The 13,867-nt window shown below is 39.6% G+C and overlaps 2 protein-coding genes across 12 annotated transcripts in view; one reads left to right on the plus strand and one right to left on the minus strand.

Annotated features, from left to right (window-relative positions):
* Window positions 1–13,867, plus strand: part of LOC134571246 (uncharacterized) — a 516,374-nt gene that overhangs the window by 210,291 nt on the left and 292,216 nt on the right. The window lies entirely within an intron of this gene.
* The window catches only part of FRY (FRY microtubule binding protein), a 434,727-nt gene that overhangs the window by 85,240 nt on the left and 335,620 nt on the right, over window positions 1–13,867 (minus strand). For all 11 annotated transcript variants that reach the window (XM_063429398.1, XM_063429404.1, XM_063429371.1 and 8 more), the window contains 10 exons: window positions 13,678–13,860; window positions 13,189–13,275; window positions 11,847–12,106; window positions 11,365–11,554; window positions 11,121–11,245; window positions 7,741–7,798; window positions 6,109–6,200; window positions 5,814–5,986; window positions 4,956–5,116; window positions 4,205–4,315 (listed from right to left, as the gene is read on the minus strand). In XM_063429398.1, coding sequence (XP_063285468.1) covers window positions 4,205–4,315; window positions 4,956–5,116; window positions 5,814–5,986; window positions 6,109–6,200; window positions 7,741–7,798; window positions 11,121–11,245; window positions 11,365–11,554; window positions 11,847–12,106; window positions 13,189–13,275; window positions 13,678–13,860 — 1,440 coding nt within the window. The remainder of the gene's footprint in view (window positions 1–4,204; window positions 4,316–4,955; window positions 5,117–5,813; window positions 5,987–6,108; window positions 6,201–7,740; window positions 7,799–11,120; window positions 11,246–11,364; window positions 11,555–11,846; window positions 12,107–13,188; window positions 13,276–13,677; window positions 13,861–13,867) is intronic.

Here is a 13,867-nt window from a genome sequence, read left to right on the forward strand (position 1 = left end):
CTAATATAACCTAACAGCCAGGGGATTTAGGCGAATATATTGCATGAGAATGCCATTACTGGAGAATACAGCCGTTCGTATGATTTCATGCGAATTCTTTGTGCTCTGAATAGGTGGCCGCCATTTCGGGACTTTTCCACGTGTTCGCGGCCATCTTGCGTGCGAACAGCGGTATTTGCCTGTGAACGCATGGAACTGAAATCGGAAGCACAAACAGGCGAATACCGCTAAGACCTCCAGACATCCAGAACTACGCACGGAAACTACCGAACGACCGGCCGTTCGGTAGTTATACTTAACTTAGTATGGGGATTCTAGCGACCACAAAGATGCGAATGGATGGCAAGAATTTCGTCTATTTTACCGTGCGAACGGAGACCGACCGCAAGGCCAAAACTCATGGAACTATTTTCGGCTAGTTGGTCTGTGCGGTCGGTCAAAACTTTGGAGCCCTGTATCTCCCGAACCATCCATCCGAATGGGCTGATTTTTGGACAGACTGTTCCCCTGAACAAGGGCTATTTGGGGATACCAGATTTAAAGCTGTACCCCCTGTTTTTGGGGTACATCCAGAACTTGGGTAAAATAATGTATGTTTTAATTGGGTTATGTGTTTATCTGAGGGGAGGAGACGTGGGGGTGTTACCATGCATGTGATTGGTCAATTTCATCCTCCCCCTGGGAGTGTCCTGTATGTACCTGATCCTAATAAAAAGCAGGCTGGGTGTTCCAGTCCTGAGACCTCTTCTGACCCTCAATACGTAGCCTTGTCTCGTTATTGGAGGGAACTGCTATATCACACTGGGGATTGCTATGCGCTGCATATTCCCCTGAGCTCTTAATCACTTAGCTCTTTTAAGAGCTTGTTCCAGATACGCTCTCCTGGAGGAGAGGTCTTCCCCACACGGTCCTGGAGGACAGAAGCCGATCCAGGGTGGAAGGAAGACGGCGCGGCTCCAGTTAAGCTACGGCGGTTGTGGAGTCTGCGGTGGTTGTGGTGTCGTCTGCAGTGCTTGGAGTCCTCTGAGAGCGCTAGGAGCATCCATTTAGCAACTACCCTTTAGCTGCTTTTCCGGTATCCATCTTAGGTATTGGTGGTTATTCACAGGTCATGTTTAGCGTCTGGCCCTTTCAGTTGGGTTTTACTTGACTGGCTCCTCCGGCCTGCTATTCACCTTCTCTCCGAGGTATGTATTTACCCTTATCTACTTTATTTGTTTTTTTCTTTGTTTTTGTGCCTTCCATTTTCTCTACCGCTCGGGTCGTCGAGAGGCCTGACTTGACCTCCTCCGACCTCCCGAGCTCTCGTGGATCGCGGAGAACGTCTCCTGCTTTCCTCAAACTGCCGACGGTCATTCTGGATCCCGCGAGCCCGTTGGTAGGTTCCATCATCGCTTCAGAAGGTTGCATTCCTTCACCATCCCTTTCTGTTATTAAGATGGACACGACCCGAGATTGTATGCTGTTCCATCTACCATCGGTCTGGTTTATTACCAGTTAATTCCACCTCTCAGGTGAGTGATTCGGAGAGAGGTCTCGTGGTCAGAGAGGGACCTCCCTCAGAATCTCAGTACTGTGCAGATGTTATTAAATGGTATCTCCGCAGTTGGTCACCCTGAGCCTGATATGGACTCTAGTTTGGATTACAAGAGGGTACGGCCCTCCATCGCTTCGACCCAAGACTGAGGTTTTTATTTACACGAGTAGAGAGCGAACCCCTCTCTTATACTGAACCGGACACTGTTTCATTATAGAGGGCGCTACCCTCCCTCACCCTCAACCCGATACTGGGATGATTGCTGAGGACACGCTTTGAGTGTGACACATTCTCACAGAAGGAGACGGACACAGAGGTAGACTACAAAGTTTTGGTGATTGACTGGGCGGCCCTGCTACCTGTCGCTTGTTCTTATGTCTGTTTTTCATAAGTAGGGTTGGGATCTATGCAGGTTACGGTAATTTTGATTGCTACATTGGGTACCTACATGTTTGTTCAGAGTACACTTCATTGGATAATCAACTTGTTCGATTCTGTTTTTCTCTCGTTTCAGTTTACAGTCCATCAACGCTATCTGGTGTGGCAGTTCTACTCGGATGGTGGACATCGATGTATTCATTGTATCTAGGACTTTGTTTCTTCCCCATTATGTTTTCTGCCTTTTGTTCTGTTTTGTCGCAGCTTAAAAGAGGAAATGATGTATGTGGAGGGGAGTTTTATGGTACCTAACTTTTTTCTGATTGGTTGTTTTCTGTGCTGCTGTGGAGTTCTAGTAAAGAGAGACTAAAGCAAATACTAGCCTCCTGTCATTAATAAAATTAAGATTATAGGTACACTAAAGCTAGCATAATCTACAATTGCTAGTATACCCTTTAGCCTTTATAAAACAGGGACGGCAGAGCAGATAGACCAGCTTCCTGAAGTCATATAAAGGGCCACTCTACCCCTGCAAGGGAGCTTGCTTGTCACGGAGTGTGAAGATTGCACATGATCCAAATACATATATATTTTTAAACCAAATAAGGAGTACTATTTATTTATCAGTTCTTAAACTCTATGAATGTAGAATAAATAACACAAGGAAAGAATAAATAACAAAAAAAAAAACAATACATGTGCGATCCTGGACTACACTAGGAAGGGCTCTTGGCCATTTATCTTACCCCCTCACCATTGAGTACACTAGGGAATCCCTGCGACGTTGCTCATTACTTAAGCATCTTTTTTATTACCTCTGGCCTATTCCCTACACCAGGGGTAGGCAACCTGCGGCACTAGTGCCATGTGCGGCACTCGAGGTGTCTTTGCACGGCACCCAAGGCTGTTGGAGCCAAACAGGCACTGGCTATCAGGAGTCCCAATAAAACTTCAGATATCTGCTAATACGAAGAGGTGGTGAAGGAATTTATGCATTGCAGCACATAGAGGACGTGATCTCAGATCACTTCCTCCCGGCACTTGTGAATAGGAATCCACACTGTAGTAGAGCAACCTGCAGCTGCTGTTGAAGCTCCTGTCCTTGACCTGTACCTGGCCAGCCTGGTCCCCACTGGAACCCAGGGAAGCCACCCACACTGCTAGATATACACAGAAATGCATAATAACCCTCCCCTCATACAAATAATACGAACAGCTCACACACAAACATACACACAATCCCCACAAACGCAACACCACTAACAATCCACATACATGCACACAACCACACACGCAGCCTCTCACGTGCAATACCCCAAACAGCCCCTCACATACACACACTACCACACACAATTCCACAAGCAGCCCTCATACACAGCCCACATTCATATGTATCATACACAATACCATAAACTACTAATGATCATATACAATATAATAGCTCATATACGCACAAATACAACAATACAAAGCAATAACAGTAAAAATAACAAGCAGAATATGGCAACATGCACACCTCAATTTAAAAAAAATAGGATTGTCACTCTACGGGACATCACAATCCTATATCGGCACAGTGCTGCTAAAAGGTTGCCTACCCCTGCCCTACACCATGCAACCCTGCTTTGGGCTTTCTAGGGAAATCTTGCTGTTGATGTATGTATGTCAATGTATGCCTGTCTTTATTACAAAAAGATTGTGTAGCTTCCAAGATATGCCCATGCTGAAATATTGGTTACGTCTCCTGTCACTAAGCAATGTCTTTATTACCAATATATTGTTCTTTTAATGCACTTAAAAAAAACAAAAAAAAAAACAATAAACACATTTAATTTGTTTGTTGTATATGAGGCTGCTGATGTACAGCCTGGCATGGGATGTAAATTAAATGCATCCCATGATGCCGTGCATGTAGACCCATGTGCCAGTAAGTCAATATGGTAGAAGAGTCCTGATTGTGCATGCACATTCCCAGTGTGACCATTGAAGACCGTGGCGGCAGTATGTGAATAAGGAGAGGATATAAACGCGATTTATAGCTACTTCTGCTCATTAAGTGGTGCATGTTTCATTAGTGTTTAGTTGGCTGAGAGGAGCTATTACAACCTCAGATGACACAGTTTCACCAAATGAAATATCTGATAACCCATTTAATGTTTACAGCGTAAATTATGCATGTAAAAAAAATAAAATAATTCCTGGTAGGAGAGAGTTACAGAAATTACACTGGTCTAGCATCTAGCAAATAGTCTTATTACTGTCGCCTATTCTGATGCATACATGACTCACCCTGAGATCCTGACAAGCCAGAATGTTATCAAGCCATTTGTAAAGGTAACCATCTGGAGACAATCCCACATTGTCAAAAACTGGGCCACAGCACAGGACAGCAGACATTGCCTGTTGAGATAGGTGAAAATAATATTAGAAAAACAAACAAACAAAACAACACAATGGTTACCCAGTAAATAGAAAATCATTACACAAATAAGAGGAACAATAAAGACACATTAATTGTAAGATGAGTTAGTGCAAATCTGTGTGTGCCTGGCTCCAGATCTGCTATCCGATAAACTCTCCGATGGAACAGATTCTAATCTTTCAGGGGTTACATTGATGTAGTTCCATCATTCACTTCAGCACACGACAGTGGAGGGAGAAGCTGGAGCTGTGCTGTGCTGTGTCCCTGGGGGAAGGAGCAGTGCTGGGATCCTGGGGGGGTGGGAAGGAGCTGTGCTGGGTTCCTAGGGGGGGTGGGGGGTGGGGGGTGGGAAGGAGCTGTGCTGGGTTCCTGGGGGGGGGGGGGGGGGGGAAGGAGCAGGAGCTGTGCTGGGTTCCTGGGAGGCAAGAAGGGAGCAGAGACATTAATTTACTGATCCAACTGCACCAGAGGAAGTACAGTTGTGACAACTCCAATACATTCTGGGGCAAACTTCTCTTTATAAAGAACCTCTTTTTTCCCCCACATTCAAAATTGGAATACATTAATAAATCAGTACATTGGTTATATGTTTTTGCAAGCAGAAGCGTAATAATCTACCTTTAGAGCGCAGTATTGATATCTTGTAATCTGATGATTCCTGTCACTGTAACGGTCCAGAGGAGTGAACATGATGCTGAACGGACCAGCCCATTGACTGAACAAGATGAAAAGGTGATGCCGTAAGCTCTGCTGCGGGAACAAGAACCTCCGATGGTGTACTAAAAATGAGATTAAAGTATATAACAGGACATTAAGGCAGCAAGGGGTGTGCTTAAGGTACCAATCGGAAATGGTGGATTGAAGGCATATAATAACTATTCAGCAATGCTAGAGCCTAATTTGCTACAGTGTTACATAGTTGTTAAATATCAGAATGCACTGATGCCCGAGATTATTACCCTATATGTATGTGATGTACACTGCCCAGCGTGTCACATACAATTCTATTCACAATCAGTTACAGTGTCAAGGCACAATGGGACACAAATACCTGTCCCACGCTTAGATCTGTCCTTAATGTGTCCCACTGTTATCAGAAGTATACATTCTCAGAATAGCTCTCAATTATAAAAGTCTCCATTAATAGTAGTATTTTTGATATCTTTTGCACTGTGATTTCCTTCCCTTCCTTACATAATCCAGGCTTGAGGGTTATTTAATAAAGTCAGAATTCTAAGGAAATTTCTAAATTCCAGAGGCCAGATTCAAAAGGCCAGAGCAGCCAAACCGGAAGCAGAGCTGACTTAGAGAATGTTCTCAGTTTGGCTATTCTGACCTTAAATTTGAAAGTCCCTTTTCTCACGTTAGGTAATAACCCGGTTAGAAAATCACAAGGACGTTGGGTCAGATGGAAGGTGCTATGTGATGAGGAAGGAATGCCAGGTTGTGTTCAGGGTTCACACGCTGGAATGGTACCTGGGACACACTGTATGAGATTGGCGATCATTGCACTGAAATGCGCTCGGATGTCTTTAAGGATTTCCACTTCCTTATCATTTTCAGCTTCTAGAAGCATCCTAGTGAGGTCCACATACTCCAGAAACAAAGCTCCGAGTGCTAGTGTGTCTCTCTCCAACGCTCCATTAGTACTAATGACAAAGAGAAACAAGATTGAAGGGCACTGTATAGAAAGCAACTGGAAAGCAGTAAATAAGAATATCTATTTTGCTGAAATTGTTCATGTTCTACCAAAGGCTTTTGTAATACTTACTTGTCACTTATAACGCCAGCATCAGCCAATAATTCAAATATCCGCAACAATTGCAATCTCAATAGATCTCTGCGTTCTCGTCGTTTTTTGTTCTATGAATAAAAAACATTTTTTTTTAAATATGTTAAATTGCAGAAAATCAAAGGTCTCACAAAAAAATATATATTTCAGTCAATTTAAAACAGTATATATATATTATTATTATTTTTTTTTTTTTTTAGAATCATACTTACATTTTAAACAATAAATTACAATCCAGCTTTGGTATCTAATCAATAACACTGATTGCAGACTTAAAACCTAGTTTAACGTCAGGTATCGACAATAAAACCACCAATCTTGAGATCGGTACTCTGTTATTGCGAGGATTCATCGTGAAATGATGTAATGATTTTATAACGATAACCTGGCTGTTTTACACGTTTAATTGTGCAATGATGATGACAATAGGTGATGTGTTATTAATCTAATACGTGCAATGTACCATTGATCTGTGTGTATTTTTATTATGCATGTTCCAATTGGAAGCTAAAGCTACAGAGTACATGCACATATTTTGTGCTAATTTTACAATGTTATACTGTTGTTGCAGTATTTAATAGTTTTATTTTTATTTTTTATCGATTAACTTTGATAATATATTTATGGTGATGTTGCTTCCCCATATCATCAGCTCAGGGGAAATGTTTAAGGTGCTGATTATGCTCAAACCCAAACACAGTTATTTATATATTGTTTAAGTGTTAGAAAAGTGTTTTTACAAGTTTATCAAATTGTTTTTCGGTGTTGAATTCACAAGTGTCTCACAGTTTAGACAGGACTGCACTTTTGCTGCTAACATTTTACTATTGAAAGTAAAAGTTAGGGCCTTTTTATGCAAGCCAATAATAGTAAAAAACAGCTTAACAGCAACCTTTAACATGTTGATAATTAGCAAACAATGTATTATAGTTTAACCCAAGTTGATTGGTGTTCTACAGCCTAATAACATTTTTTACATCCTATGGATTTCTCCAACAGTCGATAGCCTCTGTTGGTGAACAGTGTGTTATAATACAGGTAAAAGGGACACTATAGTCACCAAAACAACTTTAGCTTAATGAAACAGTTTTGGTGTATAGATCATGCCCCCACAGTCTCACTGTTTAATTCTCTGCCGTTTAGGAGTTATATCACTTTATTTGTGCAGCCTTCAGCCCCCCCTATCTGCATGTGACTTACACAGACTTGCTAAACACTTCCTGTAAATAGTGATCTAATGTTTACACTTCCTTTACTGCAAATTCTGTTAAATTAAAAAAAAAAACAATTCTCCTGCTCTAATTTAATAACTTTCTAGACCCTATAGGAGCCTATTGTAAGTAATTAAAGTTCAAACTACAGAGCAGTAAGTTACCTCTGTTTAGAAATTAGACCATTTTGTTTTCATGGAGGCTGTCAGTCACAGCCAGGGGAGGTGTGGCAAGGGCTGCATAAACAGAAACAAAAGTGATTTAACTCCTAGATGGCTGTGACATCCTTCAAAATGTAGGCACCAACAACCTTATCTAGAATAGAGAGATCATACATTTTTGCCATGTGCATATATGTGATATGGTGCACGTGTGATTGATAGATGCATGGTATACTGACCTCTGGTCTGCGTTCTAGGGCTTCCTTCATCAGAGGGTGGAGTTCCTCCACTAACTCTCTGCAAAATAAGAGATAAACATATATGGTACTGCTTCATCCATGACAAACACTAAAACGCACACGTAGCTTCTGCCATCAATAACACACAAATTAACGTGATCTTTTCTTAAATCTATCCAGTGACCTATAGAAACGTATCACCTGAAATCCCAGAATGCATCTGAAATGTATCTTCTCTTAAACACATAGTAAATACTCTCAATATACATCTCTTACTGCATGAGCTGTATTGTTTACAGTGTATACAATGTCACAACACTCATTGTAATAGCGCTTTAAGAAGAAATAGAACACTTTGTGCTGTCAGATATTATTGCACTGTGACTAAGTGCCACAATATTCAGCGTTATGGATTCTAATAATGTAATATCAAGGGGATTTCACCACGAGCACAGTATCTTTAATTTATTCAGCACAATCCATAGAGAAGATATATGATGGCATTAAACATGCTGTGAATGAATATTGGTGCAATGTTTTTAAATTTCATTCATAGCTATTACATTAAAAAAGAGATAGAAAATAGAAATAAAAAATGGAATTCCTTACTCGAACTGAAGGAAATGTTTTGCCACATTTTTTTTTATCACTTTATGGGGAAAGGGCAAATGGAAACTGACCGCGCTTGTCAATCACAGGCTGAAAAAAGCTGTGGTTTCAGAAGTTTTCAAGTACAAATCCACTCTGTGTATTTAAAATCACAGGGAAGCATGTATACATACTCGACATGCTATGATTATTTCAGTTGTATCTAGTACATAAATATGTTTTTAACTCCTTAAAGGATAACTCCAACCACCATGACCCCTGCTCCTTTTAGAAGAGACCATTGAAGTAGGACTTCTGTATGTGCAGTGTTTCGGCTTGAAACTCTACGTATCCAAAGATATTTGCACTTTTTGTGCTAGTTGCACCCACAGCTGACCGGATCTCTATTTTGGGCTGTCTAATGTCAATTCTGTGCAAAAAAATACATCTGGCAACAGAGGTGGTCAGCTTTTCCCTTGCAGGCAGCATGCCTTCCAGGAGAAGCTTGATTTACCCTTTCTTGTGTCCCTTCCAGTCTCCCTCTGTTTTGCAAACTGTTACTTTATTGATATGTAACTAAAGCCCTCAAATCCCACCTCTTGTCCATACCTCCTTCACCTCACTGGCTCAGAGCTTGTGAAAAAGGCCCAATAAAAATCTTCCCTTTGAGAACCAATTGATTGGACAATGCGTGAGAGGTTGTGACTTTAGACGAGGCAAGGATAGGAGTGCTATGTGGGAACTTTGCCCAGAACTGGATTCAAGGAACGTTAACAGTTTAATTCGCAGCTACATAACAGAGTGGACCTAATAAGAAATGCCCCAGAGGGCACTCTAAAAAGAATTATAGAATTATAAAAAAAGTGACAGAGTAACCCATTAAGGAACAAATGTTACACGGCTTGGCAGTCATCAGAATATGATTCCAGGATGGAATGTCCTGCTAATTTGGTTTTTGATTACTCAATCTATGCATTTGTTACATGACAGGGTTAATTACAGTAGCTTTAAACTAAACTAAACTACAATGCAGGCTATATTAATAAACCCTGAACAATTCTGAACTTTAAAGACATTCTGAAAATGAGTAAAGTGTTCTTTCCCTCCCTTTGTGCCTGATTTATGTGTTACTAAAGAATCCCGATGGGTTCAATGCGTGATACAGCACATGCACTTATATTATTATTATTGTTAATAATTCTGAAACTCCAGGTGTATTATTTTTTAAATAAAAGAGGGCTAAGAGAAAAGGTAAGGGAAAGTGGGGTGTAAACTATTAGACATTACTCAACAGAGTGTTGTAACAAAAATAACACATCCCAAAAGAACTAGGAAAACAAGAATGGAACATTATTAAAAACCAACAACAACAAAAAACAAAAACCAACAGAAATATGATCTTTGCCCATCAGCAAAAGCCAAGGTGTGGTCAATGTAGAAAATATAGAAAAGAAAAATCAAAAGGTCGAGAAAAGTGATAGCAGCATGTTCAGTTTCCTGTACTGAAACTGTGTCATCATGGGGTAGTAACCTCTCCATTATGGAGGACCAAATATCCAGAAACAATTCCATGGTATTATGCATTACTTTTTTTTACACATGATCAATGATTATCTGATGTTATGGTGGAGCACTTCATCTATCCACTTTGGGCTCATTTACAATCTTGTTGGTGGTTACAAGCAGTCGTTTTTAACAATAGCTGGAAGTTTATATCAGCAACAAATTAACAGCAGATTTACAATCGCGTTGCAAAATGTCTGTAGCCTATCAATGACATGATGGTAAAGCACAGACACACAACCCTGAACATGCGCATTTCACCCAGTGTGGCAGCAGTCCGGTAAAAAAAACGCGTTTTTTTGTTTCAAAAGGACGTATATGGATTTAACCTCGTTACTACAGGCCAAAGGCTGGTGTTAAGTGTTTTGGGTTAGAGGCAGCTGGTAAAAAGTGGCGAAAGATTTGCAAACCAGTTGTGAAGTAGAGAGTAGCAGCTCATTTGGAGAACAATAGGAACTATTAATGGCTACTTAGCAACAGTTTTTTTTTTAGTAGCCACAGTCTGCAATTCTACGGCACTATTTGTGAAATTTTGCAGTCGATAAACAACCACTTCTCGTTAAAAGTAGCAACAGGCATTTTAGACAGTAGGAGCTAGCTGGTAATAAGCAGCAACAAGATTGTAAACAAACTCTTATTGTTGTTTTTTCATTATCGTGCATTATCATGGTAATCTTTCCCATAGCAATAATGTACCAAATGTTACCTTCAAAATGTGGGCAGTCAGAAAATGTTTGGACTTTCCAATCTAGTTGTGGTACAAACCCCAAATAGCAACTTATTAGTTGCACCGATCTATTCTAAAGAGCTATCCACAGGTACGGATTTACAAAACCGTCTCAACAATGAGGCTACCTGGGGTTACTGCCACCACACGTGGATTTACGTGTCTGCATTAACAACATAACATTGAGATTAATCGAAAGCATATTTTATAGATTCTTTGCTCTCGCATTACACTATACATAAAAATATTTTTTTCATAGTGTTTACTGCTGTTTGTGAATAAAATACCCAGAGAAACAGTTATGAAGAGTCTGCAGTGACCACCGAGCCATGTGAGTGGGTGTTTTTTTTTTTTTATAGAAATATGTGCAGTCACCAATAAGCAAAGGAAATAGAATTCCACATACAGTAAGAACAGCCATCATTATTGGATTGTACACCACACAGCACATATAAATCATATATAACTATATTACAGATCTTATACTATTCCAAAACCATACCTGAAAACCAGAGCATTGGTTCTACCAAATCCCAGTACCAGTGATTCAGTAATTTCTATGCTCTCAAGTCTCATTAAAGGCACCAACTGCTTTAGCAAAACTCCAACTGAAGGTGTCCCTATCACCTAGAAGTAAAACACATTGACATATTTATAGAAACCCCTCAAAAGGGAATTAAAGTCATAACGTTATAAAAGGGACAGCACAAAATGATACTTTAAAAAAAAAAATAATAATAAGTTACCTTGTTATCGTAGCTTATGGAACCATCTGGGGTAGTCGCCATGATCTCTGGGGTTGATGCTCGTAGATGACCTGGACTCATGATGCTAGGTTTTGCTACTCCAAAACAAAGAATTAGATAATTTCTCCAGAGAGTAACATAGTTGTCCCCGCTGCTTGCTGTGCTGGTCTTCTTTGCATTAATTGGGCTACTAAATATATGAAATAACAAATGTAAAAATGCAATCTTCTATTTAAAAAATAATAATATATACATATATATATATATATATTTTTCAAAACAACATGTATATACAATTTTAATGCCTTGGCAAATGTAAAAATGTAAATGTGTGGAAAAAAGTTCTTAAAAACAGGATTTTTACTTTGTATTCATATAAAACCAAATTGATCCGTCTGGTTGCCCCCTAAATTATTAATATTATCAAACTTGTAACAAGAAAAAAAAAACGTTAAATATATCTGAATAATCGGTTCACTTACTTAGGATCCACTAAAGGCATCAAAAGTTGCAGTCTGGTGAATGCATATGGCCAGGCATAGCTGAGAGCTGTAGGGCAATGTTTGGGTAAATTCTCCTGCCGTAGGAAAGTGAAGAGGCAAAGGACCCATGGGTCTTTAACAGACTGAGCAAAGATCCACACATGAGAAGGACTTTTTACATCGTAATGACTGTTTACCAATACAGCATTCCATTCCACCAGCCACTGCAAATCCACATTTTGAGTGAATGGCAGCGGGACCTTAAAAAGACAAACAGACAAACAGAAAAAAAAAAAGAATCAGCGATAACCAAAAGAAACAAACTTGTGCATGCTTAAGTAATAAAATATGCGATTAATGTACTATTAATGCAGAAGTTAGCAATTGTTTTGAAAAGTTTAATTTCACTGGAATCGGTAATCACACCAATTCTGACGAACTCTCGCAGCAAGTTTAGCAAAAAATATATTTAACAAAGAGAATATCTATGACAACAAATACAATTAAACAGATTATTTGTATCCTAAAAGGGCTCGGTCTGATAGTACCATCGGGGACATATTCTGCAATAGGTTGACTAGTCGTGGGCTTAGTGAAGAAGGCAGCAAGGGTGTGGAGCTCTTCTTACTCGTTATTTTTCGTAATATTTTAGCATTGGTAAGCTGCCAACTGCTTACACAAACATTACACTTTGTGAGTGGAATCTCCACCTCCCTGAATGTAGGGACACGGGTAACAGGCAGTCCGTAATTAATGCACTCTCGCACCTGTGAATAAGCAGTTTGAGAATCCAGGGTTAGTATAATGCAGGGGTTATGCAACCGCTTTGCCAGCATTATGGTTATAAGAGCATCATGGAATATGTAGTCCACAACATCTGGAGTGCCGAATGTTGCCTATCCCTGGTATAATTTAACCAAAATGCCAAGTGTATCCATTCTGTACCCAACATGTGTGTACCTTGATTGCCTCTTTAATGTATAATCTGCAAGTTACTGGAAGCTGCGGGAAATACAATGGTGCTGAGATGTTTGGGGTGTTTGAGGGTAATTGCATCACAATTCTTTATAAACAGTATGACATATACGAGTACTATGGAAAAAGCGAAATGGACTGCTTTGTAATTTTATTTGTATTTTCCGTCCCTCGCCTTTAAGACCCTCGCTGTTTTTGTTGGTTCTTTACCTGGTCGTCTCACTGAATAATTTTGGTGTAAATGATCATATCTTCGCCTTGTTATATTAAAATATTATAATTTAATGTTGTGTTCTGGCTATTCATTTCATTATCTTATGACATTCTAGAAATTGTTTATTGGCAGAAGATGCAAACGGAAACTTACCGAGTCTGATACGGTGACATGAATAAAACTTTCAAGTATCGAAGGACTAAGTTGATCCAAAACATCAATCATAGGCTTGTCATCTTCCTGCAAAAAAATCAGCACACAGATCCTAAACAATATTGAACAAAATATTGGACTGAACATATAAAATATGCAACCTGTTTTTTTCATGGGCCAAGTTTTACGAAACAAGCCAATTTATGCACAAGAGCAAGTATTAAGGAAATTGAGCAGACTAGATGGGCCGAATGGCTCTTATCTGCTGTCACATTCTATATTTCTCTGTAAGTGGGTAACTTTCCAGGATGTTTAAATGTATTGTAAAATGTAGGCTAAAATAGCAAAAACAGAGGTTTTGGCCTGAGTTTTGCCATTTAAATTGCTTATGACCTTACAACAAGTTAACTAAAAAAAAGAAAACCAATTAAAATGCATTTCTAACTACTACGAATTACAACATCATTTTTAAATGTATTAAATGCTTACCTCTGCTTGTCCAAGGGCAATAAACAAAGCCCGGATTTCCTTGAGAATTAAAACGGCAACTTTCCTAGTAGCCAGCTGAAAACTACACAGTAGCAATAGAGCAAACCCTTCCACGGCATGTAACACATTGGAATAAGGACCTCTCTCAGACTGGATTCGATGGCTAGAACCATTCGGTATAAGCTGCAAA

The sequence above is a fragment of the Pelobates fuscus genome, chromosome 1 (assembly GCF_036172605.1).
Source record: "Pelobates fuscus isolate aPelFus1 chromosome 1, aPelFus1.pri, whole genome shotgun sequence".
Lineage (NCBI taxonomy): Eukaryota > Metazoa > Chordata > Amphibia > Anura > Pelobatidae > Pelobates > Pelobates fuscus.